This window comes from Monodon monoceros, unplaced genomic scaffold, assembly GCF_005190385.1.
Source record: "Monodon monoceros isolate NGI ecotype Baffin Bay Population unplaced genomic scaffold, NGI_Narwhal_1 Super_Scaffold_13, whole genome shotgun sequence".
NCBI classification, from domain to species: domain Eukaryota; kingdom Metazoa; phylum Chordata; class Mammalia; order Artiodactyla; family Monodontidae; genus Monodon; species Monodon monoceros.
The window spans coordinates 14,632,923-14,657,202 of NW_021703769.1; the positions used below are offsets into that span (position 1 = coordinate 14,632,923).

The 24,280-nt window shown below is 48.3% G+C and overlaps 2 protein-coding genes across 3 annotated transcripts in view; one reads left to right on the forward strand and one right to left on the reverse strand.

Moving 5' to 3' along the window:
- DNTTIP1 (deoxynucleotidyltransferase terminal interacting protein 1) overlaps positions 1 to 6,780 on the reverse strand; it is a 26,241-nt gene extending 19,461 nt beyond the window's left edge. The window contains exons 1-3 of the mRNA XM_029219922.1: positions 6,631 to 6,780; positions 5,986 to 6,056; positions 5,230 to 5,332 (exon numbers count right to left, since the gene is read on the reverse strand). Coding sequence (XP_029075755.1) covers positions 5,230 to 5,332; positions 5,986 to 6,056; positions 6,631 to 6,735 — 279 coding nt within the window. The 5' untranslated portion in view covers positions 6,736 to 6,780. The remainder of the gene's footprint in view (positions 1 to 5,229; positions 5,333 to 5,985; positions 6,057 to 6,630) is intronic.
- A 97-nt stretch (positions 6,781 to 6,877) lies between these two features.
- Positions 6,878 to 24,280, forward strand: part of WFDC3 (WAP four-disulfide core domain 3) — a 28,867-nt gene continuing 11,464 nt past the window's right edge. Inside the window, exons 1-5 of one of the 2 annotated variants that reach the window (XM_029221875.1) lie at positions 6,878 to 6,913; positions 8,783 to 8,871; positions 16,538 to 16,669; positions 17,229 to 17,414; positions 18,031 to 18,260. In XM_029221875.1, coding sequence (XP_029077708.1) covers positions 8,793 to 8,871; positions 16,538 to 16,669; positions 17,229 to 17,414; positions 18,031 to 18,047 — 414 coding nt within the window. In that variant the 5' untranslated portion in view covers positions 6,878 to 6,913; positions 8,783 to 8,792 and the 3' untranslated portion in view covers positions 18,048 to 18,260. Of the gene's footprint in view, positions 6,914 to 8,782; positions 8,872 to 16,537; positions 16,670 to 17,228; positions 17,415 to 18,030; positions 18,261 to 24,280 lie in introns of those variants that run through there. The other variant, XM_029221874.1, reaches the window with a different exon arrangement.

The following is a 24,280-nucleotide window of genomic DNA, read 5'->3' on the forward strand; positions in this document are numbered from 1 at the left end:
TGCTGTGGCCTCTCCTGTTGCGGAGCACAGGCTCCTGACGCGCAGGCTCAGCGGCCATGGCTCACGGGCCCAGCCGCTCCGCGGCATGCAGGATCCTCCCGGACCAGGGCACAAACCCGTGTCCCCTGCATCGGCAGGCGGACTCTCAACCACTGCGCCACCAGGGAAGCCCAGGAGAATATATTTTTGACACGAAAAGGTATTCATGATATTTTGTCAAGTGAAGGAAGCAAGTTATAAAATAGTCTGGGATAGTGTGAGCCTATTTATGTAAAACAGCAAAAAAGCAAACTGTAGAACTGTAAGAATATATAGAGTAAAAGAACTGTAAGGATATATTAGAGTAAAAGCGGTGATATGATTTTTTTTTTTTTGCTTATCTATCTTCTCAATTTCTATAATGTACATGTCTTACTTCCACAGAAGAAAAAACAACCACACCAGTGCCTGAGATGAACAGGTCAGGGAGGCCAGAAAAGACCCAGAGTGGAAAAGCCTAATTGAATTCTGACTTCGCCCAGTCTGAAAGAAACATCTGTAGACTGGGAGGGGTGAGACTTGGCCAGGGCCCCAGGATGTCAGCAGTCCCAGCTGACTGGGGAATGGAAAGGCAGAAGCTTCCTCCATTGGGTAAGAGGGACAGCTTGAGCCTGAAAACACCAAGGGACAAGGTGACATGAGGCCCCAAACCAAGACACCCGGAGCACATTTGTAACAATAGTCCATGTCTCCAGAAGAAAGGGTTGGTTCTCTCTGGTGAACAGAAAAATTCTGGAACCTATAACGCAAGCTCCTCCTGTGGGAGACAACTATGGGGAAGTACTATCATTTTATGTTCAGAATTTTATATATATGCCTTTGTTGTTAACATTAAACCAAGGAGAAGACTGTGAAAGCATTGGATTAGAGACCTCAAGAGTTTAGGGGGGAAATTCTACAGGCAAAATTAAATGAAATGATCAGATGAGTTTGACTTCAAAACAAAAAACTGGAGATTAATGCTGGTGGTTCAATACCGACTACCGACTATGTGAAAGCTAGTTAAAATAATCTGGATACTTTAGAACCAGCCTGTGAGGTGGGCAGGGCAACAAATATGTAGGGGTGAGTGTAAGCTACCTCCAGACGTGAGAGTGAAATTCAGTCATGAACAAGGAATTCTCAAACACTATTGGTAGAAATGTAAAATGGCACAAACTTTCTGGAGAGAGGGACTTCCCTGGCGGTCCAGTGGTTAAGACTCGTGCCTTCACTGCAGGGGGCACGGGTTTGATCCCTGGTTGGGGAACTAAGATCCCACTGTGTGGCGTGTGGCCAAAAAAAAAAACAACAAAAGCAACACAACAACAACAACATTTTCTGGAGACAAATTTTCTTGAGGGAAAAATATGTTTCCCCTTTTACCCACCAATTCCATCTTTAGAACTTTATCCCCCAGAAATACTCTCACAGGTTAACAAAGATATACATTCAAAGTGCTCAATGTAGCATTGTTTGTAGTAGACAAAAACTATAAGTAATCCGAATGTTCTAGGGACTAGCTCATTAAATTGTGGTACATCCATACAACAGATTACTGTGCAGCTATTATAAAAGAATCAGGGTGAGCTATTATGTACTGACCTAGAAACATGACCAAAATATATTGTGAAATGAAAAAACTGAATTGCAGAACAGTGTGTGTAAAATGATCCTACGTATTCTTTTTTTTTTGGCTGCACTGTGCGGCTTGTGGGATCTTAGCTCCCCAACCAGGGACTGAACCTGGGCCACAACAGTGAAAGTGCCGAGTCCTAACCACTGGACCGCCAGGAAATTCCCTGATCCCATGTATTTTTTAAACATGAGTGAGTGCACATGCACACACACGCACACACACAAATAAATATAGGAGACTATGTCATTGTTAACAGTTTGGTATTCTGGGAGGTGAGTTTTAGTGACTTTGATTTTTACTGTTATTCAATCATACATACCACCTAGTCCACACTTTTGCTATATTTGCTATCATGTATCCATTTACCCATCCCATTTATCCACCCATAAATCCATTTCCTAAGCTATATTATTAGAATATTCTTTTTAAAGGGGCATGCATTTAGTAATAACAGGAATAAATGAATAAAATTCACAATGTCTTGGATAAAATCAGCCATTTCTAGAAGTTATTTTTCTAAACATTTTTAAGAAAATGGGTAGCTGAGATTTGGAACATCATTAAACAAAGTAATCAGATGAGGTCGATCAAGAGCCTGGACTTACCTGAAGCTGTGATGTAATCAAGTCATTTGTACCTTGTCTAAAATCAAGTGTGGGGCTTCCCTGGTGGCGCAGTGGTTGGGAGTCTGCCTGCCAATGCAGGGGACACGGGTTCGATCCCTGGTCTGGGAGGATCCCACATGCCGTGGAGTGGCTAGGCCTGTGTGCCACAACTGCTGGGCCCGTGTGCCACAACTGCTGGAGCCCGTGCACCGCAACAGAAGAGGCCACCTCAGTGAGAAAACTGCACACCCCACAGAGGAGTGGCCCCCGCTCACTGCAACTGGAGAAAGCCTGCACGCAGCAATAAAGACCCAACGCAGCCAAAAATAAAATTTTAAAAAGTAAAATAAAATAAAAAAATAAAAACAAGTGTGGCAAGGACTTATCTTTGCAGACTACATGAAGCCACAAATTGTGTTTATCCAGCATTTGTTCAGGAGAGAAAGTTCCTGAATCATGGCATCCACTACTGGGAAAAGCAACAAGGAAAGTGCTTTGGAGGTAGACAATCCTGGATTGAATGCTGGTCTAGCCTTTTCCTAGGGGCTTAACCTCTTTATTTTTGCACATGTAGAGGAGCAGAGGTATGAGAATACTTGGTGCATTCTGGGATGTGCAGAAGTCAGGGGCAGGAATAACTAGGTATGTAGGGGAGTGTGGCTGATCACAGGGGACCATATGTGCCATGTTAAGGAATTTGGATTTCACCCAGAAAAAAATGGAAAGTCGTGGAAGGATTTTAAATAGGGGAGTGACACCATTGGGTTTACATTTGAGAGATCACTGGCAGCTGTATGGAGGGTGGATTGAAAGAGGGAAAGAACAGAGGCGGTTAGGGATTACAGTGGGAGCCTAAATGAGAAATAATGAAGGCCTGAACCAAGGCAGAGGCAAGGAATAAGGGTATGCTGGTCAGACTGTGGGGTGGAAGGTACAGGACCCCGCTACTGGGTATGGAAGATGGAGCAGAGGGCAGAGCCACTAGACTCTGGTTTCTAAGTGAATGATGGTCCCATTCAAACTTGTCCAAAACTGAGCTCCTGATTTCCCCTGCTTGTCTCCATCTTCCTCATATCAAGTCAATGGCAATCCTATCTTTACAGTTGCCCCTGGCAAATGACTCCGGAGTTGTTTACTTCTTTTTCTTTTACCCGGCACATCTGAATCATTAGCAAATCCTGTTGCTACCTTGAAAACACATACGGAATCTGATTCTTTCCCAACACCTTTACTGCTAACACCCAAGCCACTATCATCTCAAGCCTCCTAACTGGTCCTCCTGAAGTCTATTCTCTTTACAACTGTCAGAGCGACTTTTTAAAAGTGTTCAGATCATGAACTCCAATCAAAACTCTCCAAAAGCCTCTATTTTACTTGTAATAAAACCCAAAGTCCTGTCGACTGGAAAGAAAATGCACAACCTGAAAGCTGAGAGTTATGTTTTATTCAGCGGACAAAACTGAGGACTTAAGCCTGGGACACAGCATCTCAGACAGCTCTGAGGGACTACTCCAAAGAGGCAAGTGGGGGGAGCCAGGATATATAGGAGTTTTCGCAACAAAGACCACGGAGTCGGAACATCAAAAGATTACTCTTAAATAAAGAAAACCAGATATCTCAAATTAAGGAATTTAGCACTTTCCTATGCATGGGAAGATGCAAGAGTCCGGGCTCAATGAAATTATTCCTTTGATATGCACCTCAGCTATCTGGGACCAGTATCCTGTGCTTTCTCATCCTGAGTCTCCTCAAGGTGCACGGTCAGGGGTGGCTGCAGCAGTTGACCGCTAGATGGTGGGCATCCTGTTTCTATCCTGAGTTCCCTCATGGCTCAACATAAGGGTGGCTGTAATGTGATGGCTTGATGGCTGCAACATCCTTTATTTCCTGATGTGGCAAGCAATAAATTTCATTCATAGTCTTCACCACGGCTTTAAAGTTCTGCCTGAGCTGAGTCTGTTACCTGTCTGGTCACCTCTCCTTCTCCTCTCCTTCCGGCTCTGCTGGCTCCAGCCACTCTGTTGCTTTGAATGTGCCAAGCATGCTTCTGCCTCAGGTCCTTTGCCCTTGTTCCCTCTGCCTGGGTTGCTCTCCCTCCAGGTATCTGCACGACTTGTTCTTTCCTCACTTTATTTGGGTCTCTGCTCAAATGTCCTCTTATCAGAGGGCTTTCCTAGCCACAAGTTATGAAATAGCATCCCTGTTCCCTATAGGTCACTCTCTTCCCGTTCTCTCTGGCATTCCCTGACAAAGTACACATTTATTCAAAGAGGGTAAGGACACTGTCCATTTTATTCACTGCTACATCCCTAAGTGCCTAGCATAGTGCTTGCATTATGGTAGGTGCTCAGTAAATACTTTTTGAATGAATGAATAAACACAAGAGGAGAAGGTTTAGGAAGAAAAACAAGAGTCCAGTCCTGGGCTTCCCTGGTGGTGCAGTGGTTGAGAGTCCGCCTGCCGATGCAGGGGACACGGGTTCATGCCCTGGTCCAGGAGGATCCCACATGCCGCAGAGCGGCTGGGCCCGTGAGCCATGGCTGCTGAGCCTGCGCGTCCGGAGCCTGTGCTCCGCAACGGGAGAGGCCACGGCAGTGAGAGGCCCGCATACCGCAAAAGAAAAAAAAAAAAAATGCTTTGCTGAAACCCATCGGGGACTTTGGGTGTTTTGAGCACTAGCTGTCCTGGACTCCTTGCTTGGTGCCCTGCAATAAACGCTGCACTTTCCTTCACCACAACCCAGGGACAGTAGATTGGCTTCACTGCACGTGGGCAAGCAGTAAGACCCGAGTTTGGTTTGGTAACAAGAAGAGGAATTCAAATTACCCCCAAAGAGGAAAAACATTCTTGGGAGGTTCAGAATTGGAAAACTTTTGATTATCTGTGTGTACTAGAAAGAGAGACTGTGATGCAGGCAAGGACTGCCCATGAGTCTTTATTCCTGTTAATTTTTTATCTTTGTGTCCTTCTCACCTTCATGTACTTGTTGAAGACAGTCTGGATCTCCTCATTGATGCTAGGCTGCAGGACAGCTCGGAGGAGATCCATGGAGATAGCAGGATCTGTGAAACTGCATTCAGGAAGGAGACACAGTCAGGAGGCATGTCCCAAACATATCCTTTCCTACTCTGCCCAGCCAATTATTGAGATAGGACCCTTTAATGACAATAACATATGGCTTTTACAGAAAACTAGCCACGTGCCCTGGTGCTCTGCAAACCACATAGATGCAGGACTTTATTTCATACTCATAACTCTATGGAATGGCATTATTTTTAAAGTGTTATAGAAGTATAATACTTAACACAGAAAAAGTCTATACACTTTAACAAACAGTTTTAGTGAACATCCTTTTAATCGCTACTCAGGTCAAGAAACATATATAACCAGCATCCCAAAGACCCATCTTGTGCTCTCTCCCTTCCCTGAGATGGATACTATTAGCCCCACATTTTTTTAACTTCCATGCTATCCTGCCTCTTTGGAGCCTTCAAACACAGAGCCTGTGAATGTTAGGGACCTTGGGCACTGTTGAATCAACATGCCCCCTCTTTTGAGTTCAGAAGGGAAATGACTTGCTCAAGGTCACACAGAGTTACAGAATCTGAATCTCCTCTTTCTATTGGCCGATGATCTCTTTCTCAGCTCTGTGCAGTGGGGACCCAAAAGCTGCCTCCCAAGCCAGTGCCTGGGAGGGGAAGTCCCACCCAAGGCCAGCCTTACCTTGTTGTCATCTGTGAGCGGCGGCCCCTCCGCTGTACCTGCCGGTGCTTTATCATTATGTTCCAAGGGTTCTGTGGAGACCAAGGGAGCAGATGTCACCGAGGTCCGTGACGCTGGGGTGGAGGTGGAGGGTGGGTATTAAGTTATACCTAGACATCCCTGCTTCTCAGGTGCTTTCACCGTCTCTCCCCGCTTGGGGTAGGGGGTAGGGCAGTGGTTGGAAGGTCCTGCCAGGGAAGAGGAACCGAGATAAAGCTTCCTGCCCCCAAGTCCCAACCCCACTTTTTCAGGAACGGATGGAGGAAAGGAATCAGTGTCCACCGAGGGGCTACTCTGTGCCAGATGATGCGCTGGGCGCTTTACCCGCATTTATATCCTTTCCCACAACAACTTTACGAGGCAGGGCCTAATCATCTCCATTTTCGAGAAAACTGGCGCTCAGGGGCTTGGCAGGGCCGGCCTACGTCACCTAGCTGGGGGGGCGGCACCAGAATATGAAGCAGGGTCGTCAGACTTCGACAACCACAACCCCTCCGCAGCACCAGCCGCCTCGTTCTCTCGCCCACGGGCCAGGGTCCCGGCAGCCCGAGGCCCTGTCGGGCCCGAGCCCAGGCCTGGCCGGGGCTTCCCCGGGGGCGCCCTCACCGTGAGAACCAGCTGCCCCGCTGCGCCCGCGTCTCCCAGCTCGGGTCCGCCCCGCTCTGCCCCGCCGGGTCCCCGCGGCTGCTCAGCGTCTCCAGTGGCCCCCATGGCGCCCCTGGTCCCCACAAGTTCAGCCCGACTCTGTCACCGGCCGGAAAGTCTCCCCGTGACGTCATTGGAGCGCGCCGCCCGCAGTCTCCGGAAGCGCGACGCAGCGAGCGGCAGGGTTACCAGGGGAACCGAGCCGCCGCGTCTCAACGGGTCCCAGACGCTTAGAGGCCCCGTGGTAGGTTGACCAGGCTCCCTCTCGGGAGCGGCCGCGCCTCGGGTGTAAACTGTGGGTGTTCAGTCAAGGATCTTTCTCTGGCCGGACCAAGGCCCGTGGAGAAGTGCGGGTCAGGAGGAGGGGAGCAGGTTTCCTCGGGCTGGTGTTGGGGAGCGGAGGGCAGCGTTTGGTACCGAGGCGTCTGCAGTTGTCTCTGGAAAACTAGATTTTAATATGCCTAGCACTCAGCCCCCGGAATTGGATGGGCCCAATGCAAGGACCCCGAAACCCAGCAAGAGGGGGTCTGGCCCATGCCATCCCACTCACCCAGTGGTCTCTCCAGGCCTTGACCCCAGGGATTGCCTCTTGGCGTCTGAAGGCATCTGAATGAAGATTCTGGGCTTCTCTCCCCAGATGCGTGATACTGGGATGGGCTGGGGATGCAGGGATTTAACAGCTGTGGAGTTCCCCAGAGCCCCTTTAGCTCTGCATTAGAGGTAAGACGTCCATGAATAGAATTGGATCTACTTATGGGTGGTAGATAAAATTACTTTTATCAGGTCATAATACGGGGTAGTAGAAGGTGCATGAGTTTTGCAGTTAGAAAGATCTGAGTTCAAATCCATTATGATATGGTGGTTAACACTGACTATGGGATTGGACTGCTTACCTTTGTTCTACTACTTATTAGCTGTGACCCACATTTCTTTCTGTGCCTCAGTTTCCCCATGTGTAGAATGGGGATAATAGTACCTAACTCATAGGGTTGCAATGAGAATTAAGTGAGTTAATTCATGTAAAGTACTTAGAACCTTGGCAGTAGTAAACCCTCAAACAATGTTATCTGTCATTACTATTATTAAATTCCAGCAGCCACCACTTACTAGCTTAATGACCTTGGCTAATTTTCCCTCTGAACTAGTTTTCTTACTTCTGCAAGATTATTGTGAGGCATAAAATAAATAATGTGTATAAAACACATGTTAGGTCATCAATAAATGTTAATTATCTCCACGCTCCAATATCAGCCTTAAAACAATAAGGCGACTTTCTGGCACCAAACTCTTTGTCCCTATTAAGGAGGTTTTTACCCTTTAACCTTATTAGGTTAGGCTAAGCAATGCCAATAGGTATTGCTGTTAGGTATCATGGTTGACCAAAGGAATAGATTAAAAAAAAATAAAAAGAAATATAGGAAGAAGAGATAAAGAAAGGGAGTATATATGACCTAGGTTACTACTTGAGTCATAGCAACTGTTCTTTTGGGTTTTGTTGACTAACCTTCATATAGTCCAATAATACCCTGTATGGGCTAGAGGGACCAAGATGTAGGTTTTTGGTGCATTTATATTAGTTCTGAACAAATCTAAACACTGCTTTTCTGTAGTTTTTGGATAGTTTCTAAGCAGTCTGTTCCATTCTCTGTTTTCTAGGTTGCTAGGATGGACAGGAGCCACAGTGCATTTTATTAGCTTTGGCTCTTTTCTTTAGTTGTGTCTCTAGTCCTTTCCTCTCTCATTACAGCTGTAGCTGTGTCCTTCCAAAACCCTCTAGGGCTCTCTTTGATCCTTTATCCAGTGGCCATCCCTCCATTTCCTCAGCTGCCCATTAGATTCGTCATCATTGTCCAGGGATGTTGTGTATACTGCAGAGTTTGATCATTTCCATCACGTGTGTCTTTTGGTAGTGCCAGGAATTTTCCCACACACCAGCAACCAGTCACTTTTCTTCTTGTCAGGAGAAGACATCGTTGGGGATTATTGCGAAAGGGAAAACTTTGTGGCTGGCCTTAGACCAATCCCCTAGTCTTGCCCTTCCCTCGGTTGATGTATTGATACAAGGCAAGGTGTACACGTCTGGCCTGAACTGAGTTCTCATCTCTACCCTCAGCATCATCATCATGTTGAGCTGCCTCTTCCTCCTGAAGGCACTTCTTGCTCTTGGGTCCGTGGCATCCTGGGTGACTGCAGGAGAGCATGGTGAGCTATCATTTGGGATCCCTGGCTAACAGCAATAGAAAACGACTAGAGAAGTCATCCCCTGCCTCCTCCCAGAGTGAGGGTCCTCATCTGGGGAGATGGTCTTCTCTGTAGAACAGAACTGGACGCATAGATTCTTGGGACAGCCAAGATAGGTCTTCCTGGCTTTCTCTGTCCTCTCTGGACAAGGAGATAGCACTTCCAGTCTGGCTTACTAGAGGTTCTAGCTTTTCCCGAGGGCTCTCACCCTAGGGTGAGAATAGGATTGCCCCAAGCTTTCTGTCTCTCTCTCTGCAGAGTGGCTGGTCCATGTGTGGTGCTGGGTGCATGTTAGCAGCTGTGTGGGAGAAGGGGAAAGTGGTTGCAGAAATATTTTGTTTTGAATTTATTTATTTATTTAATTTATTTATTTTTGGCTGCGTTGGATCTTCATTGCTGCGCATGGGCTTTCTCTAGTTGCGGCGAGCAGGGTCTACTCTTCGTTGTGCGCGGGCTTCTCACTGCAGTGGCTTCTCTTGCTGCGGAGCACGGGCTCTAGGCTCGCGGGCTCAGTAGTTGTGGCTTGCGGGCTCTAGAGCGCCAGCTCAGTAGTTGTGGCGCATGGGCTTAGTTGCTCTGCGGCATGTGGGATCTTCCTGGACCAGGGATCGAACCTGTGTCCCCTGCATTGGCAGGCGAATTCTTAACCACTGTGCAACCAGGGAAGCCCCAGAAATATTTTTGACAGGAATTTTGGAGAGACTAAAAGTCCCCGAAGTACATTTGGCTTCCATTCCCTGTTTCTTGAGGCCTCGCCAGTTGCTCCGATCTCAAGTGGTAACTTTTGCAGTGAAAGAAGGAAAATGCCCTCGCAATAAGAACCCATGCAAAGAGCCATACTGGGAGGATGAATCCTGTCTGGCTAGGCAGAAGCACTGCAGCGCAGGCTGTGGTCGGCTCTGTCGAGGAGGCATCCCTAAGGGTATGTTGGCTTGAGAGGCGAAATCCAAGTCTCCTTTCCGATCTTGCCTCTGGGCTAGATAGAGCCAGAGAGCTTCCCATCTCCTAGGTTGGCTCTTGAAATTTAGCTCACCTCTTTTTTTCCCCTTTTGGGGGGTCTCTTCTCCTTTAATCACTCATGTCCCCAGTTCTTTGCCTTCTGTCAGGAGAGAACAGGCCATTGATTATCTGCATCTTATACTTTGAACTCAGGGTTCCTGTTAAGGCTGGCCTCCTTCCAGCCAAACCTCCCCAGGTAGCAGGCCCCTTCCCTGTACCCAGTGGCGTTGTCTGCGCCTGGCTTCAGCAGCTCCCTTGGGCAGCCTGCCCGTAAGGGAGAATAGAGTGTTGTACTCTTTGCCAGGACTCTGGAGGGCCAGCTCTGGAACCAGAGCCTGGGAATCTGTCTCACGCGGGTCACTCACTGTCAACTTGTCAGGCCTGATACAATCTTCGCAGTGTTTGAAGGTGATGGCTGAATTGCGGGGGCTGAGGGTGAGGCCGGCAGCCAGGCGAGGCAGCTTGGTGAGCTGCCCTGGGCCCTGGCCAGCCCAGATGGGGCTTCCTCTTTCCTTGGAGCTTGGCAGGTTAGAGTAGTGATCTCTCTGCACCTCTCCCAGAGCCCACTGGCTGAGTGGGGTTCCTCGTCTGGTGGGAAGTAATATTTCTGCTGGGATATTAGCTAACTACTTTTCTACAGTTCCAGTCCTGGAGGAGGGCTGGCCCACTCACCCAGCGGGACTCGTTGCTACAGCCCACTGCACAGGGAATTCCCCTTCCTGGGCTATGAATAATCTCTACTTTCATTAAGCTCTGATTTGCCAGAAGCTTACCATAGCCTGTCCTGTCTGTTTGGTAACTTGGAGGAATGTCAGGGTGTCTGAGGGCACAGGACAGACCCAGGGACCTGCTCCCCTGAGGCAGTTCGGGTCTGAGCATGGGTCTGAACCGGGCTCCTCTGCTTGCTGGCTCTGTGGCCTTGGACAAGTCCTTTCATCTCTTTGAACCTCATTTTTATCATCCTTAAAATGGAGATAAGGGTATTTATCTCATAGAGTGATAATGCAGTGTCCATTTGGGCTGCTATAACAGAATACCATAGACTGGGTGGCTTATAAACAACAGAAATTTATTTCTTACAATTCTGGAGGCTGGGAAGTCCAAGATCAAGGTCCAGCAGGTTCAGCCTGCCGTCTTTTTGCTGTGACCTCACGTGGCAGAAGGGCAGTAAGGGCCACTAGTATTCATGAGGACTCCAGTCTCCTGACTTAAGCACCTCCCAAAGACCCCACTTCCAAATACCCTCACTTTGGAGATTAGGTTTCAACATATGAATTTTCGGAGAATACAAATATTCAGTCTACAGCATGCAGTTGAGAAGAAATGCACATAAGAAACTTGTACAAAACCTGCCAAATAATACCTGACAGCTCATATAGTTATGCCCAGCACCTTGCTGTTCAGGTTCCCTCCCAACTGTCTGAGGTCTGGCCTGTCTATTCACTTGCTCACTTATAAATGGATTCAATACATATTGAGTGTCTACCCTACCTGGCATTTGGGCATCCTGGGGTGAGCATGGTAGCCACGGCCCTTGCTCTCATGGAGCTCACCCTCTGATGTGAGACACAGTAAATAATCATAAACGAGCAATAATAACCACCAGTCATGATGAGTGCAATGAAGGGAAAGAAAAGAGAGGGAAAGAGGAGGTGTCATTTTAAGTTGGAGAACGAGAAGGAGCTGGCCATTGGGTGGAGTGCTATGAAGAGGGAACTGCAGGGGCAAAAGCAGTAGAGTAGGGCAGGGCTTACTAGTTTAAGGAGGGGAAAGGTCAGTGTGGCTGGAGGAAAGAGATGGTGAAGGAAGGTGGTTCCAGTTGAGGCAGAGTCCAGGCTTTGGGGGAGTCTCCGGGGCCTCTGTCTAAGGCTTTATTGTAAGTGCAATGGGAGGCCTTTAAAGGGGGCTATAAAAGCAGGAGAGGCCTGATCCGGTTTTCATTTTAAAAAGGCTACTCTGCTGGTGTCTGAAGAATGGATGGGGCGAATGTAGAAGATGGAAGGCCAGTTGAGAGGCCAATATGCCAGGCTGGGTTGGGGGTGATCATGGCTCAGACCGGGGTGGTGACAGTGCAGACCTGGAAGAGTGGCAGACTTGAAGTACTTTTGAGGGTGAAGCTGACAGGCCCGGGGAAAGAAGTTAGCAGATGTGGGTGTTGAGGAAAAGGAAGTGTCAAAAAGGGTGGTGAGTGTCTGGCTGGAGCTGTTGGGTGATGGTGGTGGTCTTTACTGAGAAGGGGACAACTTTGGGAGGAGGAGGAGGAGGTTTTGGAGTGAAGATTCAGATTATGGCCTAAGAGTTGTCCCCTCTGGCTCCCTCATGGCCCGCCTTCCACCGCATGAAAGTTGAACCCTCCTGATCCCCCGTGACCCTCTGTTTTGCTTATTATGACATGTGCATTATTATTATTATTTAAAAACATTTATTTATTTATTTACTTATTTATTTCGCTGTGTTGGGTCTTAGTTGTGGCCGGCGGGCTGCTTAGTTGTGGCTTGCCGGATCCTTAGTTGTGGCATGCAAACTCTTAGTTGCGGCATGTATGTGGGATCTAGTTCCCAGACCAGGGATCAAACCGGGGCCCCCTGCACTGGGAGTGTGGAGTCTTTTTAAATAAATTTATTAATTATTTATTTATTTATTTTTGGCTGCATTGGGTCTTCATTGCTGCATGCGGGCTTTCTCTAGTTGTGGCGAGCGGGGCCTACTCTTCCTTGCGGTGCGCGGGCTTCTCATTGCAGTGGCTTCTCTTGTTGCGGAGTGCGGGCTCTAGAGCGCAGGCTCAGTAGTTGTGGCGTGTGGGCGTAGTTGCTCCGTGGCATGTGGGATCTTCCTGGACCAGGGCTCAAACTCGCATCCCCTTCATTGGCAGGCAGATTCTTAACCATTGAGCTACCAGGGAAGCCCTGGAGCGCAGAGTCATAACCACTGCGCCACCAGGGAAGTCCCACGACATGTACATTCTATCCTTCGTATGCATTGATGGCATGGGCTCCCTGTGTGTTTGGGTCCCCTTTTTCTGAAACCTCACTGCTGGTTGTACAGCTAAGAGTTGACACAGCAGGCCCAAGACTGATATTCTCAGAAAGGCCAGCTCACAAGATTGGCCTTGGTGGGCTTCTGGGAATTTGGATTTTGAGACGGTTCCTGCCACCGTAACTAATAAGAGTGGTATGAGCTAGGCAGAGAGCACCCATGTGACCAGACCCCAGGAAGAACCCTAAGCCTCCAGTGAGCTTCCCTGGTAGATACCACTTCACATGTACCGTCACAATTCCATACTGGAGGAATGAAGTCGTCCTGTGTGACTCCCCTGGGAGAGGACTGTTGGAAGCTTGCGCCTGGCTTCCTCTGGACTTCACCTCGTGCACCTCTTCCCTTTGATGATTTTGCTTTGTATTTTTGTGCTGTCGTAAATCATGGCCATGGTTACAACTGTATGCTGAGTCCTGTGAGTCCTAGAGAATCACCAAAACTAGGAGTGGTCTTGGGGGTTCCAGACACACTAGTTTATTTATAAGTTTTCCTAACCCCTAAAACTGTCTACCACTGGGTCTTTTGGCAGAACTGAGCCGAGTCGCAGTGCTTGGTGATTTGGTTTTGGGTGATCGTTGCGGAGTGCAGGGGATCACCATGATGTGGGTTCAAGGGCACTGGACCTAGTGTCAGAGCTGGGGGTTTGGGACCCAATTCTGCAACCATTGACCTCAGGCCAATCCTTCCCCCTTCTGGGTGTCTGTCTATTTACAAGAGAAGAGGAGTAGGTTTGAAGGCTCAGAGGGCCCTTCTTGGCTTAAGAAGTTTTGAAATTTCACTTTTCTGCCAGCAGCTGGTATTCTTCCCTAGTGGAAGGTTGGAGCTGGGGCAACGGTAAAGACTAAGTGTGAGTGTTTACTAGGCTTCAGCTTTTTATTCTACTTTTCTGGTGATAGCTTGGGATCTTGGGATAGGGGCATATCTGGAGGCTAGGGATGACCATCCCCGTTCTGGCTATCATTCCCACTTCTCATCCTGATTCCTGCTAAGATACCTGTGAGGTGACTGGAAACCATGTGTTATGAGGAACTGAGCTTACCTAGCCTGGCAAAGCTAAGACAGTGAAAGGCAGAAGATGGCTAAAGAGATGGCATGAGCCGTGTTTTTGCCAGGTCTCTGGGGATAGGAAAAGGACCAATGGATAGAAACAGACTTCGGTTGAGTATAAAGAAGGACTTCCTTATACCTAAGGCTGTCTAGCTTAAGTATAAGGATGGCGTAGTCTGGCTTGGAGGTATTGAAGCCCCCTTAATTCCCGCTGTTGAAGCTGAGAGTAGGGGACTGTTTGGCAGGGATTCAAGCATCAGATAGGGTATTAGACTAGGTGGCTCTGCTGGGCACTGGTCCGAGGGGATGTGCTGTGACCCTCAGGGCTTCAGCCTATCTTCCAAGGGTCCCTTCATTGCTTCTAGTATTTGACAAAACCCCAGGGACCTCAAGGAAGCCTGGCCTGGGAGAGGGTAGGGCTTTGGTCCCTATGCCTGGTCCTGAGGCTGAGGGCAGAGGTAGCAGGGTGCTCCTGGCACTGGTTACTTCAGAGCCGGGCCCGGAAAAATGGTGAAATCTGGGAAGTGTGGTATTCTAGGCCTCCACTCTAGGGCACACGGTATGACTTGGTGAGTTTATGTTGCTGTGTTTTTCCCTACCAGGGAGATTTTTTTTTATGCCCAGCCTTCTCAACCGTGGGGCAAAAGGCTTTGTTCCTTGTTAAATGGATTTTAGTGTTTGTCAGACAGGTGGGAAGGTGTGGGGAGATACATCTGGTTGTTACAGTGACCATATTTTCTGAATAAAAAATATCAAGACACATAGTTGTGACACAAGCGGACAATGGCAAAAAATACTTGAAATAGGGGCTATTCCGAAAAATCCTAGGATGCCAGGTTATTATATCTTGATTGTTTAGCTGCATGTATTCTCTTGGAGTCCAACACTTGCTTTTTCCATCATGTCAGAGTCCCCGGAGCCAGCTGTGTCCAATTGTATGTACATGTTCGTTCTCAGAGGCACTGGGCCAGTCCTGTCATGGTTTTCTACAAAGCTTGAATTGCCTGTCATTTTCCCCTCCATTTAAAAGACCTGAAATAAACACTGAGAGGAATGAGTCATGATGAGTGGGTTTGGTTTGGATGTGACTTCTTGGGTGTGCCTGTCCCCGTGGACCTGGCCTGTTGCCCACATGTCTTAAGGATGGTGTAGTAGAAAGAGTGCTTCATTGCAAACCGAGAAGCTGAGTTTTGTCCTGCTTTGCCGCTGACTCACTCTGCAGTTCTGGGCCAACCCCTTCTCTTCTCTGAGTTTCATTATCTTCTTAGGGGCTGTGAAAGGGCACATCAAGAATGTGTTTGGCTACATGAAGCAGAAAATGAAACCAACAGGGATTCTTCTTTCTCACATAACAAGAAGTCCTGAAGTCAGCGCCAGGGCTGGTGTGGTGGCTCCACGATGAAGCAATTTCTCTCTCTCTCCTTTGCAGTTCTTGACTTTGTCTTCATACTGGGTGCCTCCTGGTTACAAGAAGGCTGCTCTGATTCCTTGTCTGTCTTTGGACTGGAAGAAGAAGGAAATGAGAGGGCAGTTTGACAGCTGTATTCCCTGAACCAACAATGCAAAAGTTTTCCCAGCTTATATCTTAGTTTGTGGTCACCCCTAGTTACAAGGGAATATGGGGGAAGCAAATCATTTTAGCTGACTGGGCTCACTGCCTCTCAGAACAAGCCTGGGATTCTATTCACAAGTGCTTCAGTTATTTATTGCCACCTAACAAACCATCCCCAAACTTAGCGACGTAACGCAGCGCATTCTTTCTTTTTATTTTTTCCCCAAAGCCCCAATCCTGAAGTCATCAACATTAACGCAGTGCATTCTTTCTCACAGTTGTGTGGCTTTGTGGGTTGGCTGGGCTTAACCGGGCAGTTCTTATACCCAGTGGCACAGCTGAGGTCCTTCATACAGCTGGGAGCTCCTTGGCAAGTTCCACGGTGGCTGGAATGTCCAGGATGGCCTCTCCTCCTCCAGGTTCTCTCTCCGGAGGCGTCTCACTATCCCGCAGCCTAGCCCAAGTGCTTTGCAGCACGGTGGCTGGTTTCCAAGAGGGAGTGTTCAAGCCCCAGTACGCAAGTGTTGCTCAAGCCTCTGCTTGCATCATACTTGGCTGGTGTCCTGTTGGTCAAAGCAAGTCATCCAGTCGAGCCTAGAGACAGTATGGGAGGGGGCTACCCAAGAGCACGTACTCCAGCAGCCAGCAGTGCTGATGTCGACCACAGTAAGCAAGGAGGGAGGATGAATATGGGGGTGGCAGCTAATGCATTTGCCACAACGTGTTAGACCTCAACAGTGCTTTTCAGTCTGTGAGTCTGGATAGCTATTTAGTATTTTGTGGTCAGCATTAAAAAAAAAAAGAAATAGAATATAAAGTATAGCATTGCATATACATGTATGCACATAAATATGTACATTTTACACATAAATAGGTATAAAATACACACGGGACTCAATGGAAAATGTATTTTGTACTCAGAGTCCCAATAAAAATAACTGGAAACACTGGGCTTGAACACCTCTGGGCCCCAATGCTCTGATTTCATGGCAGAGTTTGGCGGTGAATGTCCTGCCGACCCCCTTCCGTGTGAAGAGCTGTGTGATGGGGACGCATCCTGTCCTCAGGGACATAAGTGCTGCAGCACCGGCTGTGGCCATGCCTGCCATGGAGACATTAAGGGAGGTATGTTGGCTCTTTGGGGAAGACTTGAGTGCTCCTGGGGTCCCAGGGTTGGCTTGGGAGGGAGCCATCTGTGGCCTTCTTCTCTTTCTCTTCGTGGGAGGAGTCAGAGTTCTCATCTTTCCAGTCCTCCTAGCCCTTCAACCCAAAGCAACCCTCCTCCAAGGACCAAGGGGCCCATGTTGGCATTGAAAGAACTAGAGGAAGGCAGTGGGTGTTAGTAGGAAGCCCAAGCATAGGGGGAGAGGGTGGTGCTCTGGGAGCCTTGCTCCTTCTGCATCCCACCCAGCCCCAGCCCCAAACCCACAGAGGTATCAAGTCCCAAGGTACCTCTAGGGAACTCCCTGTGGGACACCATTCGGAAATCATTAGTCCAGATGCTCTCTTGGGGCCCTGCAGGGGCTCGGATCCTTGAAGTTCAAGGTTTTCCAGCCAGATCTTTGGTTAAGATCTAGTTAGAATCAGGGATGGATTCATCTGGAGCCTCTAAGTCCCAGATGGGAACTTGGAGTCATTGCAGCCAACCCTCCTGTCTCTATACCTATGCCTGTTTATCCCACAGGGCGGGGTGGTGACTGTCCAAAACTTTTGGCGGGCCTGTGCATTGTCAGCTGCATGGTGGATGAGAACTGCCCAGCTGGGGAAAAGTGCTGCAAGTCAGGCTGTGGCCGTTTCTGTGTCCCACCAATCCTGCCACCCCAGCTGGCCCTGAACCCCAACCGGACCATCAGGTCTAATTTTGAATTAGGTGAGTACAGCCCATTGTTATCAATAACAATGGCCTTAACTGCTATGTACGGAGCACTGGCTTAGGTGCTGGGTGGGGACTCCAGAAGGGCAAGACAGTTTTTGCCCTGGAGAGTCTAGTTGGAGAGAAAGATTCTATGTCACAGATCAGAACCCTTGTATAGGCAGTATGCGCGTATAGGTGATGAGAGTAAGTGTGGCTCCTTGGGAAGGTCCTTCTCCTAGAAGTAGGGTTTGGTCTGGGCCCTAAAACCTAGGCAGGATGTGACCAAGGGAGGAGAGCCCAGAGAACATGCTGCATGCGTGGTCTGGTGACGGTCAGCAAAGGCATAGAGGGGCTAATGTATGTGACGTGTTTGGGGAGCTGGGATGGGGGTGGTGAGAGGGTGCGTAAGGGAACAGACAGGCTGTTTTTTGAACAGAAAATGTAAGGTTGGTCAATGAATGATAAGAGTCTTCAATGCCAGCTTAGACTGGATTGTCTGGGAAGCAGGGAGCCATGTAAGGCCTTTGAGAGCAATCTTTGCCAAACTTCTCCAGGGTGGAAGAGAAAAACCATGTTGAGGAGCTGGAGCCAGGAGGGCACAGTTGTGACCTGATGTTTCTTCTACTTGCAGAGAGCCCGGTGCCCTAGCTGTCCTGATGTGTCCTGAGTTTCTTTGGTGACTCCAGGGGGCTTGTCCTGGTAGCCAGGAGAGGATGATGTCCTGGGGCTTGTGACACCCCCAGGGACTGTCATTGCCCTCTCTGCTCTGTTTCTGTTCTTGCTGCTGCCCTGAGCGTAGGAAACCCAGCCCTGGGCTTGGGCAGTGGGTGTGTGGTGCTTCTTTTCCCCAATAAAGGCTGATGCTGACCCTCTTGTCTGTGCTCCTTGAGGGCTAAGATGAGGAAAGAGAGCAAGGGGGTCTGAACATGGCTGTGGGATTATGGGACTGACTTATTTAGGAAGGATAGGGGATCCCTTCTTTCTGAGAACACTGGAAATGGATGCTGGTTGGGCGTGGCCAGGGGGGAGAAGGATGGAAGCCAAACCTGGGGTGACTTGCCATAGGCTTGTCCAGGAGTGGGACAGTCAGACCTCTTTTTGGACTTGCTGACCTTTCTTTTGTTGGAGAATGTGAGTTGGGGAATGGAACTGGGGTGAGTGGCTAGTTCTTTGAGTCGCTTGGATGGTCCCACCTTGGCTCACCTTCCTTGGGGGCCAGCCCTTGGCTCCAAGACAGGTGTTTTGTCCCCTCCAGGTAGCTTTGCTGTAGGGAGGGATGTCTTTAGGTTCTTGGGACCAAGATAATTTTTAAAATATATATTTTTTATGTAGACAAAAAATATATTCTATATCTTGGAGATCCTTTATGCCATCACATACATTCTTTTAATACAGCTCCATGAAAATAACTAACCAGTTACCTCTTGTTGGACATTAACATTTTTTCACATATAAAAATCATGGCCTACTTTTGCAGATAAATCTGGGTAAATTCTTAGTAGTAGAATTCTAGTTTCTTAAATAGAGCCTGGCAAAGAACAAGCTCTCAGTAAATATTTGTTGAATGAGTGAAAGAATGAATGTAATTCCCAAGTCTATCCCATTAGGAGTTTGTTGGGTTGCAATTAATAGAAAACCTAACTAATAGTGGCTTAGCCAATAAAGACATTTAATTTTCTCACGTCAGAGTCTGGAGAGAGGCAGTGAGGCTGGTTCAGCAGCTGGACCGAAACACTGATGGCCAAAGTCATTTCTTCCGTCTCCATCATCCTCAGTGTGTTGGCTTTTGTTCTTGTGCCGGTCACCTCATGGGTGTGGGATGGTTGCTGCAGCTCTAGATGTCACAACAGGAAGTTGTGTGTAGAGGGCAGTGGTGAAAAGACCTTTACAGCAAACCATGCTCTCTTTTTCTTGATGGAGAGTGGCTTCCCCAGAAGCCACGGTCTTCCCAGGTTTCCCTTGTCATCTCATTGGCTGGAGCTGCAAGGAAGGCCTGGAAAGCAAATGTCTGCAAACGCTAATGGGAAAGTGACCTAAGATCTTAAATTAATCCTGCTTCATCCCTGAGGCTGAGGCAGGTGACCACGTGGCTATAAAAATCGAGGTTCTAAAAGGATAAACAACAAGGTTCTACTGTATAGCACAAGGAGCTATATTCAATATCCTGTGATAAATCATAATGGAAAAGAATATGAAAAAAGAATGTAGATATATATAAATGAATCACTTTGCTGTACAGCAGAAATTAACACAACCTTGTAAATCAACTATACTTCCAAAAAAAAAAAAATTTGATGGGACTTCCCTGGTGGCACAGTGGTTAAGAATCCGCCTGTCAATGCAGGGGATGCGGGTTTGATCCCTGTTCTGGGAAGATCCCACATGCTGAGGAGTAACTAAGCCCGTGTGCCACAACTACTGAGCCTGTGCTCTAGAGCCCGCGAGGCACAACTACTGGGCCCATGTGCCCCAATTACTGAAGCCCGCGTGCTCTAGGGCCTGCATGCTGCAACTACTGAGCCTGTGTGCTGCAGTTACTGAAGCCCGAGTGCCTAGCGCCCGTGCTCCGCAACAAGAGAAGCCACTGCAATGAGAGGCCTGTGCACTGCAACGAAGAGTAGCCCCCACTCGCCACAACGAGAGAAAGCCCACCTGCAGCAACGAAGACCCAATGCAGCCAAAAAAATAATAAAATAAAATAAAATAAAATACACAACTTAAAAAAAAACGCTGAGAATTAAAAAAAAAATCGAGCTTCTATTAGCAAGAAGAAAGGAGGGAATGCTTTTGGGATAGGTAGGTAATAAACTGTGTGTACCATACTGGGTCAAAGGACATATGAATTTAAAATTCGGACAGAAATTTCTAGGTAGGCAGGGCTTTTGTAACAAGAAAAAACAAATGGTATCCCCTGCTCATGTTGAATATTGCAGAAATGCTTTTGTAATTCCCAACTTTTTTTTTTTTTTGTGGTATGTGGGCCTCTCACTGTTGTGGCCTCTCCCATCGCGGAGCACAGGCTCCAGACACGCAGGCTCAGCAGCCATGGCTCACGGGCCTAGCTGCTCCGCGGCATGTGGGATCTTCCCGGACCGGGGCACAAACCCGTGTCCCCTGCATCGGCAGGCGGGCTCTCAGCCACTGCGCCACCAGGGAAGCCCTGTAATTCCCAACTTTAATGGAAAAAGGTGAAGTATAAATTTTAAAAAAAGTTCTCACCACTGCTGGGTTTTTGTGCCCCCTTTTCCTCCTCTGTTTTCATACTGGCATGTGGTATTCTGGTTTCTGCTGGTTTAGAAGATTCATCTCTTGGAGTAGAGGAGACATAGGACAGCGTTGCCTGATCTGAAAAAGAGTTACTGGCATGAGCCTCGGGGTGGTCATCCTAGGGACACCCATGGGCATCCTAGGGACACCCATGCCTCCAGGCTCACATTGCAGGGAGCTGGGAAGGACCGGGGTCTGTGATGGGCTGATGAACATTTTAGCCAATCCCTCTTCCATTGTTTTGCTTATCATTATTTATTTGATAATGAATGTTTATTTGTTAATTATTGTTTATTAAAACAATCAAAATAATATTATACATGCATCTAGTTGGAAAAATCAATATGGAAGAGTTTTCAATGAAAGATAATCTGGGGATCTTAAAATACTGTAGGATGATTTTTTTTTTTTTTTTTTTTGTGGTACGCGGGCCTCTCGCTGTTGCGGCCTCTCCCGTTGCGGAGCACAGGCTCCAGACGCAGGCTCAGCGGCCATGGGTCACGGGCCCAGCCGCTCCGCGGCATGTGGGATCTTCCCGGACCGGGGCACGAACCTGCGTCCCCTGCATCGGCAGGCGGACTCTCAACCACTGCGCCACCAGGGAAGCCCCTGTAGGATGATTTTCTGCCGGGTGGGGAGCAGGACTGGAGAGGGAGGTGTGAGCTCCAGGTGCAGCTCAGGCTGAGCACTGGGAGAGGGGTCCCTTCCAGAACTTTCCTTCTCATCTGGGGCAGCCCATCCTGTCCGCATGGGAGCTGCTGACCTGCCTATAGGTAGCAAGTTTTTGAGAGAGAGAGGAAGATAGAAAGGGGAGAGAGAGAGAGAGGAGGAAAGGGCTGAAGTTCAGGCTGAATTTGAACTTGGAGCTGGAGGTCAAGGGCTGAGAGGAGGCCAAATTCCACGTCTCGAACCCTACAACACCCCACCCCTCCCCGCTGCGCGCCTCCAAGACCTTTCTGGGCAGCTTTTCCTACTGTTGTACCTTAAACCAAAAAAGCCATCAGAACCTTTCCTTCTTGCGAGTGTAAGTCTTATGTGGACCCTGGTCCTACTCCCTAAACTTGCACCCTGAAATTAGCTTCTGACTTGGTAGAAAAGCCACACACCTCCCCCTCCCTAATTCTAGCTTCCTGCTGGGAACTTCCTGGGTGAAATTTGAAACCAGCCTCTTACTCTGGAGGGCACACAGAGGGCAGAGAGAGAGAGAAGAAAGAGGCAGACCACTCCGGATTGGTAGGTGGCAGGGTTTTGTTGTTGTTTTGTTTTTTTTTGCGGTACGCGGGCCTCTCACTGTTGTGGCCCCTCCCGTCGCGCAGGCTGCTGACGCGCAGGCTCAGCGGCCATGGCTCACGGGCCCAGCCGCTCCGCGGCACGTGGGATCTTCCCGGACTGGGGCACGAACCAGTGTCCCCTGCATCGGCAGGCGGACTCTCAACCACTGCACCACCAGGGAAGCCCCGGTAGGTGGCAGTTTTAACCAGCAAGGGAACTTACGTGTTTGTTTGGGGGCGGGCTCAAGACCAGCCAATCTCTGCACCCAGAAGCTTAAAAGTTTACAGGGAGGCCTTAGCCTGGTTCAGCCGTGTACACCGTGCAGATGGTTTCAACAGCATCCTTCTCTTAAGGCTGCATCCTTGGAACACCTCCCACTGTGGGAACAGTGGGCAGAAGGTACATTCCAAGCACGGGGGAGGGGGTGAGGAGCCTCCGATTGCCCGGGTCCCATGCACGGGGCAACCAGCGGTCACGTCCTCGCGATGACCTCCTCTAATAAATCCTTGCCCTGGGCAGGATTTTCTGAGGTTCTGACACTTGCCAGTCTTCAAGTATGGGTTGACCAAGACCTGTTCTTTGACCAGAGACAGTGAGTCTTGCAAGTCATCCCTTCTCCATCCCTTTCCTGACCATCTGGTGGTAGAAGTCCCTAGCTCCACAGGTGCGCTGAGCCCTGACAGCACCATGAACCCCCGCATCCTCTCCCTGTCGTCCTCCTGGATCTCACTGCTGTCTGGTGGGGCACAGTGTAATTGGGGAATGGTGCACGTGGGATGAGAGGGGCAGGAGGCTCAACCCATGCCCGAGGCAAGGGGCCCTCTTGTCAAAGAGATCAGTGCAGAGAAGGGCAGCCTCATTTAGATTCACAAGCATCAGTAAAGAATGAAGAAACCCCCAAAGGAGTTCACAGGGAACACTTTTTGAGCACTATGTCCCAGGTGCCAAGCTAAGAACTCTCCATGCACAATCTCATTTAATCCTCATAGTGGCCTTGAGAAGTCCCATGTTTTTCAGATGAAGAAACTGAGTCAGAAGTTTATTTTTTTATTAAACATTTTTTATTTTATTGAAATATAGTTGATTTACAATGTTGTGTTAATTTCTACTGTACAGCAAAGTGATTCAGGTATACATATACACACATTCTTTTTCATATTCTTTTCCATTATGGTTTATCACAGGATATTGAATATAGTTCCCTGTGCTATACAGTAGGACCTTGTTGTTTATCCATTCTCTATATAATTGTTTACATCTGCTAACCCCAAACTCCCAATCCAACCCTCCCTCACCTTCCTCCCCCTTGGCAACCACAAGCCTGTTCTCTCTGTCTGTGAGTCTATTTCTGTTTCGTAGATATGTTCGTTTGTGTCGTATTTTAGATTCCACATGTAAATGATATCATATGGTATTTGTCTCTCTCTTTCTGGAGAGTCAGAAAGTTTAAGTAACTTGCCCGAAGTCCCAGAGTAAGTCAGAGGGCTAGTTTGAACCTTGGTCTGTTTGACCTCAAAATTCTTCTAAATTATTTTTTTAATATTTACTTATTTATTTATTTTGGCTGCATGGGGTCTTAGTTGCGGCATGCGGTATCTTCGTTGCGGCATGTGGGCTTCTTAGTTGCAGCATGTGGACTCTTAGTTGTGGCATGCATGCAGGATCTAGTTCCCAGACCAGGGATCGAACCCCCGGCCCCCTGCTTTGGGAGCACGGAGTCTTACCCACTGGACCACCAGGGAAGTCCCTCTTTTATTTTAATATTCTACTTTCTCTAACTATAAAGTAGTGGTAGGCTAGTGGTTTGGGATCCACTGCGATAGTTTGAGAAGTAAGAAAAAGAGAACAGGCAAGGATAACTCTGCATCATACTCTCCCTTTCATACTTCCTCATTTATACTCTGTCATCATGTCCTTATATACTGACTGTCAGACCATCAGGTAACAGCTCTTAAATTGTTTTCTTCCAACGACAAGCTAGACCCCAGCTCCAGTCTGGACCAGGACACCAGTGCACTCAGGACAGGGAAATTGTTACCGAGTCCAAGCTTGCTCTGCTAGCTGCATGACAGGCCAATGAATTGGAGACAAGGTGTTGAGGGAAGGAATGCAAAGCCTACTGGCAGACCAAGGAGATGGCAGACTAGTGTCTCCGATAAATCATTTAATCAGGGTTTGGATGCCAGTTTCTTTTATAGCACAGAGAGGGGGAGGAGATGAGGAAGTAAAGTAAAAAGGCCATAGATTTTGCAAGTATCCCCTGGAATGGCCAGCCTTAGTGAGGGGATGTGTTAATTTCTTCTTTCTTGCAGCCATCCACAGGTGGACAGGGTTCCCTGAGG